At 32.1% G+C, this 6,993-nt stretch overlaps 1 protein-coding gene across 1 annotated transcript in view; it reads right to left on the reverse strand.

Annotated features, from left to right (window-relative positions):
* The window catches only part of LOC119688736 (myb-like protein P), a 9,065-nt gene extending 2,098 nt beyond the window's left edge, over positions 1-6,967 (reverse strand). Inside the window, exons 1-6 of the mRNA XM_038103405.1 lie at positions 6,775-6,967; positions 6,542-6,675; positions 5,471-6,475; positions 2,013-5,374; positions 1,427-1,721; positions 120-1,330 (exon numbers count right to left, since the gene is read on the reverse strand). Coding sequence (XP_037959333.1) covers positions 120-1,330; positions 1,427-1,721; positions 2,013-5,374; positions 5,471-6,475; positions 6,542-6,675; positions 6,775-6,967 — 6,200 coding nt within the window. The remainder of the gene's footprint in view (positions 1-119; positions 1,331-1,426; positions 1,722-2,012; positions 5,375-5,470; positions 6,476-6,541; positions 6,676-6,774) is intronic.
* Positions 6,968-6,993: the final 26 nt, after the last annotated feature.

A 6,993-nucleotide genomic window follows, 5' to 3' on the forward strand; every position in this document is an offset into this window, starting at 1 on the left:
CTTTTTCTTGAAACTGTTTTTCAGATTTTTTCATGGACTTAGCGGAGCTTAATTGATCCTCTTCACTTTTTCCTTTTTGTTTAACTTTATCATCCATTTGTTCATTTAAAAGTTCTTGCTTTCTGTATATTGGCTCTGTTTGCGTATCTTTTTCTTGAAACTGTTTTTCAGATTTTTTCATGGACTTAGCGGAGCTTAATTGATCCTCTTCACTTTTTCCTTTTTGGTTAACTTTATCATCCATTTGTTCATTTAAAACTTCTTGCTTTCTGTATATTGGATCTGTTTGCGAATCTCTTTCTTGAAACTGTTTTTCAGATTTTTTCATGGACTTAGCGGAGCTTAATTGAGCCTCTTCACTTTTTCCTTTTTGTTTAACTTTATCAACCATTTGTTCATTTAAAACTTCCTGCTTTTTGTATACTGGATCAGTTTGTGTATCTTTTTCTTGAAACTGCGGTAACGGTTCTTTAGTTTTTTTCATGGAATTAGCGGAACTTAATTGATTCTCTTTACTCTTTACATTTTGTTTAACTTTTTTGTCCATTTGTTCGTTCAATATATCTGTCTTTCCATATGCTGGATCGTTGCTTGTAGAACTTGTGGGCACATTCCGGTACTTGCATGTTTCCCTATTACATGTTTCTATTTCTTTAGCTTTAACTTTTGTCTGAATTGGTACTCTATCACTCATTTTAAGCACACACTTGCAAGTTTCCTTACTAGTTCCCGCTCTTTGTCCAACGTGCCCCTTATATTGGGCAGATGAGTATTTTGCTGTACTATCAGATAAATCAGTGGATGTACGTTTGCAGCTACATTCAGTTGTTTGTTTAATTTTCATTCTCTCATTAGACATTTGCCTACATTTACAATTACCATTACCTGTAGGTTTTTCTTTATACCGATCTTCACGGTCACTCTGGTTAGAACTGTTTTTGGTCGTGATTGACACAATTTCCTCCTCACTACTTAAAGAACCCCTAGAATAAAATTTTCGTGAACCAGAAAGTTCCTTGTTATATGTAGGCGGTTTTGCTTTCTTTTCCATTACTGTGCACATACATGACTTTTTGCTTACTTCTGATGAAAAGGAATTGTTTTGAGGTTTCATTCTATTTAGACTAGAATATTTATCTGATGACTTCGTGTTATTTGTACGAATATCATCAAAGTTGTTACGCATTTTACATTTACAAGACTCTGCTTTTTTGGTTGCATTAACATAAGATTCTTGTGATGACTGAGAATCAGTATCATTAGAAACCTTACATGAACAACTTCTATTCTTATTTTTTTTCTGCTCATTTGATTGTGACTCTCTTTGGCTCTTCAAATGATTTAAAATTTCACAGCACATTAATTTAATATCATTAAAACTATTTGATGAAGTTTTGATTCGATTGTTACTTTTATCATTTTTTACGCACTTACAAGTGGGTTTTGATCCACCACTTAAACCATTTGTTCCACCTATTGGAGTATTATGATATGTATCACTAGGTACGCACTTGCAAGTTGCTTTTGACGAATCTCTTGAACTTCTTCTCTCAACCATTCGAGAATCACTTTGTGTATTACTGTTACCGCACCCACAAATCGGTTTGGTTGCTGCACTTGAATAGTTTGTCTCACCAGTATAATTACTAGTTTCTGTATCATTGGTTACGCACTTACAAGTAGCCTTTGTAGTTGTACTTGATTTTTTTTTCGAAGTAGCACTTTTTAAGTGTAAAAAAAAACTTGTTAAAAATAAGTGTTAAAATAATTTTTTGAAATATTAATATATTTTTGGCACAATTTATTTAAGACTCTTTTAATACAACAAAATAATTTTTACTAACTATTTTTGTTTTTTAAAAATGTTCACTAATGGCTTATGGTTTGTTTGTCCATTGTTTGATCATTGTTTGATTATTATTTTAATATTAAATTTTGCGTATTTAGCATATGGATGGGAGATTCTACCACACCAAAGCATGTTTTGTGGACTCTTTCAACAAGACTAAAACCTTACTCTACCACTACTTGGTTGCCTTTGTGACATTGCTCCATCCTTAAAGTTAACAGCTGATGGAATATTTATTTGTTGATTGATTGAATTTGATTTATAAGTTGGCGGCATCGGGGCATGACCAGCATCATAATTATTATACATAGGTTTTCCACATTGTTGCGAGTATTCGGTATTATTTCTTTCATTTGAATTATTATATCTACGAATATGCGCCTGTCGTTCCTGCATCGATAGAGTTGGCATCGTCGGTGTAGTATTCATTTCTGAACTAAAATTTGCAAATTTGTAATATTCTCTTGAAGTCGGATAAGCCTCATCTTGTTTTAAATCATCATCTATATAAAAAGTATTATTCTTTTGATTGAATTTATAAATCGTTGGTGTTCTATGACGAATTCCTCGTGATGTAGTTGGTTTTGAATCATAATTGGAGGAATTTGTTTCTTGAAAATAACAATGTTCAATTCTGTGACTAGAATTAACATTTTTTGAGTTCAAATTATTTTTTTCTGTACTGCATACAAACTCTTTTCCTTTACCACCAGCTTGTCTTAAATTATTTTCTTTTACAGAATCAGACTGATTTGGGCAAGTTGATGGAACACCAGATGATCGTACTACACTTTCACGTCTAGTATATAATTTCGGACATTGCCTTGAAAGGCTATTTAACCTTTCATTGGCAGGTTTAATAGGACATTTAAATGGAATTTCTTTGAAATGATCGTCTTTCTTTGGTCGGGTAAGACTTCTTTTCCTGGGATATGTACATCCTTCAAATTGAGATTTTCGACTTCTAGTAATATTTAAATTTTGATTTTTTTGTTTGGGTGAATATGAACATGTTGCCACATTATCACTTCTTTTTGAATTTATTAAATATTTCCTTATCTTTTCTGATTTCTTTTGTATGAAATCAGCACTGAAACTCTTTTCATTATTACTAGAATTCAAATTGTATTGAGCAGCAACACTCTTAAGCATTGGTTCATTAATTTTCTTTCCATTCTGAATCTTCTTATGGCTTTTTGATTTATATTCTAAACTCTTTTCAGATACCACATTTGCTATATTATTATCTGTACTTCTTAGGTATTGTGGCTTTATTTTATTAGAACCATTTTTGTTAGGAATAATATTATGTCTAGCTGATTCATACTCGACATTTTCGTTGTCGTCTTCACTGTTTCTGTCATATTGTCCACCTTCATGGCGATTTGCATCTTCATCTGCAGCTAATGTCCTGCGTCTATATGGAGTATACGGTATATAACTATAACGACCCTCTTCATCCTGTACCCACTCTTCAGTTTGTGTGCTGATAGATATTCTGTTCGAATCTGAATTTACTGAACTGATATACTCAATATTCTCATTATTGTTAGTGTGTGATATTTTATTGTCGTATAAGTCTGTATCTATTATTAATTGTTCCTGAGTGGAATCTGAAAGTTTCCTTTCAAATCGATTTGATTGAATTTTATTTGATTTTTCAAGAGCGCTATAGGTATTCATTTCGTCTTTTGAATTATCCTTGTATAAATCTTTAGTATTATCACCAGTTTTCATCATGTTGTTGGTTAGGCTGTCATCATTTAGTGTTCTAGTAGACAACATATTCTGAACAGAATCGTTATCTAAATTTTTTTTCTTCATTTCATCCACCATCCAATTACTGTAATTATAGTCACCTGGAGCAAACCAAGATACCCAGCCGTAGGAAACATTAACTGGATCTTCAGCATTTTCTTTTTCATTTTTTGCGTTCAACTTTTCTTTACATTTACAGCAATTGCAATGATCTTCTTTATTATTATTAGATTTCTGAGTATCGGATTTATTATTCATTTTAACAGAACCTTGAGGCTGAGAAGCGATTTTTTCTTTACTTTCAGTTTTATTCTTATTTTCCCTTGGTAAAACTTGTTCACCTTTTTTGGCATCAGATATTACTGTATCATTTTCTACCGCTACTTTTGTTGCTTTTTTTTCACATGACTTGTCATCACAAGAATATTCATTTAATGAATTTTTTTTTTCTTTAAGAAATTTGCAACTACTGTCATCACATTCCGTTTGTGTATCTTTTTCACTCTTTTCTTTTTGTTTAACTTTATCATCCATTTGTTCATTTAAAACTTCTTTCTTTTTGTATACTGGCTCTGTTTGCGTATCTTTTTCTTGAAACTGTTTTTCAGATTTTTTCATGGACTTAGCGGAGCTTAATTGATCCTCTTCACTTTTTCCTTTTTGGTTAACTTTATCATCCATTTGTTCATTTAAAACTTCTTGCTTTTTGTATATTGGATCTGTTTGTGAATCTCTTTCTTGAAACTGTTTTTCAGATTTTTTCATGGACTTAGCGGAGCTTAATTGAGCCTCTTCACTTTTTCCTTTTTGTTTAACTTTATCAACCATTTGTTCATTTAAAACTTCCTGCTTTTTGTATACTGGATCAGTTTGTGTATCTTTTTCTTGAAACTGCGGTAACGGTTCTTTAGTTTTTTTCATGGAATTAGCGGAACTTAATTGATTCTCTTTACTCTTTACATTTTGTTTAACTTTTTTGTCCATTTGTTCGTTCAATATATCTGTCTTTCCATATGCTGGATCGTTGCTTGTAGAACTTGTGGGCACATTCCGGTACTTGCATGTTTCCCTATTACATGTTTCTATTTCTTTAGCTTTAACTTTTGTCTGAATTGGTACTCTATCACTCATTTTAAGCACACACTTGCAAGTTTCCTTACTAGTTCCCGCTCTTTGTCCAACGTGCCCCTTATATTGGGCAGATGAGTATTTTGCTGTACTATCAGATAAATCAGTGGATGTACGTTTGCAGCTACATTCAGTTGTTTGTTTAATTTTCATTCTCTCATTAGACATTTGCCTACATTTACAATTACCATTACCTGTAGGTTTTTCTTTATACCGATCTTCACGGTCACTCTGGTTAGAACTGTTTTTGGTCGTGATTGACACAATTTCCTCCTCACTACTTAAAGAACCCCTAGAATAAAATTTTCGTGAACCAGAAAGTTCCTTGTTATATGTAGGCGGTTTTGCTTTCTTTTCCATTACTGTGCACATACATGACTTTTTGCTTACTTCTGATGAAAAGGAATTGTTTTGAGGTTTCATTCTATTTAGACTAGAATATTTATCTGATGACTTCGTGTTATTTGTACGAATATCATCAAAGTTGTTACGCATTTTACATTTACAAGACTCTGCTTTTTTGGTTGCATTAACATAAGATTCTTGTGATGACTGAGAATCAGTATCATTAGAAACCTTACATGAACAACTTCTATTCTTATTTTTTTTCTGCTCATTTGATTGTGACTCTCTTTGGCTCTTCAAATGATTTAAAATTTCACAGCACATTAATTTAATATCATTAAAACTATTTGATGAAGTTTTGATTCGATTGTTACTTTTATCATTTTTTACGCACTTACAAGTGGGTTTTGATCCACCACTTAAACCATTTGTTCCACCTATTGGAGTATTATGATATGTATCACTAGGTACGCACTTGCAAGTTGCTTTTGACGAATCTCTTGAACTTCTTCTCTCAACCATTCGAGAATCACTTTGTGTATTACTGTTACCGCACCCACAAATCGGTTTGGTTGCTGCACTTGAATAGTTTGTCTCACCAGTATAATTACTAGTTTCTGTATCATTGGTTACGCACTTACAAGTAGCCTTTGTAGTTGTACTTGATTTTTTTTTCGAAGTAGCACTTTTAACCTTTTTACCTTTACTATTCGAGCGTGACTTAGTTTTTTTTTCTGATTTCACTTTGCTCGACGCATTCGTTTTTTTTGCTGTTTTTTTGCTTTTACTAGTAGAACGTTTTTCTGAACCCTTGTTGGTGGTACAAGTACAAGAGCCGGATGTTACGGATGTGTCGTTAGAACTCTGACTACTAGCCGGTGGCGTAGATAAATTATGTGAATCAATAAAGTTATCACATCTGCAGGTATTAAGACTTCTTACAAATTCTGCACATATTCGTTCAAAATCATCGTTTCTTTTAGTATTTTTATTTATGGTATTGTTCTTGGAATAACCTATAGTGAAATCATTTTGATTTGGAATTACATAGTCATTGTAATTCTCCCGCATGCAACTACAAAATGAATTATCGCTTATTTCCTCTGTAGCTGCACTGCACGAACATGATTCCCATATATTTTCATTTTTTAAATTTTTTTCAAGCAATTCCGTTTCACTATAACTAGCAGAAAAGGAATCTTCCACTTCTGAAGATTGTGTACAACTGCACTCTGACTCAGCTTCTAATTGATCATCATCTAATTGATATACATTTTCACTTTCAATCTCTTCTTTAGTTTTTTGGTATTGTTTTCTTTCATTCGAATTGTTGTATTTTTCATAATTTTTTTTGTATACAGGATTTTCACCAAATTTATCCATACCTTCAATGTTCTGATACACGTTTATTTCATCAGCATACATATTATTTTCTTCTGCTACAGTTTCATAAAAATGTACCTTTTCTTCTTCTTCGTACCTTTCATAAGTGTTTTTATTATATTCTTGTTCTCTAGTTTTGTCTAACTTTTTATTATTATCTTCTCTTCCAGTTTTATCAGATTTTTTCCTATTATATCGTTCCCTAGTTTTATCTGATTTTATATTATTTTCGTATTCTTTAAATTTCGGTGAATTTTCATTACTTTTATAATTTTCATATATTTGTTGATTGTTTTCAATTGTATCAAAACTTGGAAAAGCTCTGAATTTATCAGGTACATCTGCTGCATTTACATAATTGTTGCGCGACATAACACTACCGGAGCGCGGTGGCACCTTTACTTTAATACTATCCTCCATGAAATTACTAACTTGACCGAACGATCTAGTTTCGTTATCAGTCTGGTCATTATTTTCTAATGCCTGTATTCGAGAATAATTCATTTTTTTAACATTTTCATGATAAAGTT

Source organism: Teleopsis dalmanni, chromosome X (genome assembly GCF_002237135.1).
Source record: "Teleopsis dalmanni isolate 2A chromosome X, ASM223713v2, whole genome shotgun sequence".
In the NCBI taxonomy this organism is placed as follows: Eukaryota; Metazoa; Arthropoda; class Insecta; order Diptera; family Diopsidae; genus Teleopsis; species Teleopsis dalmanni.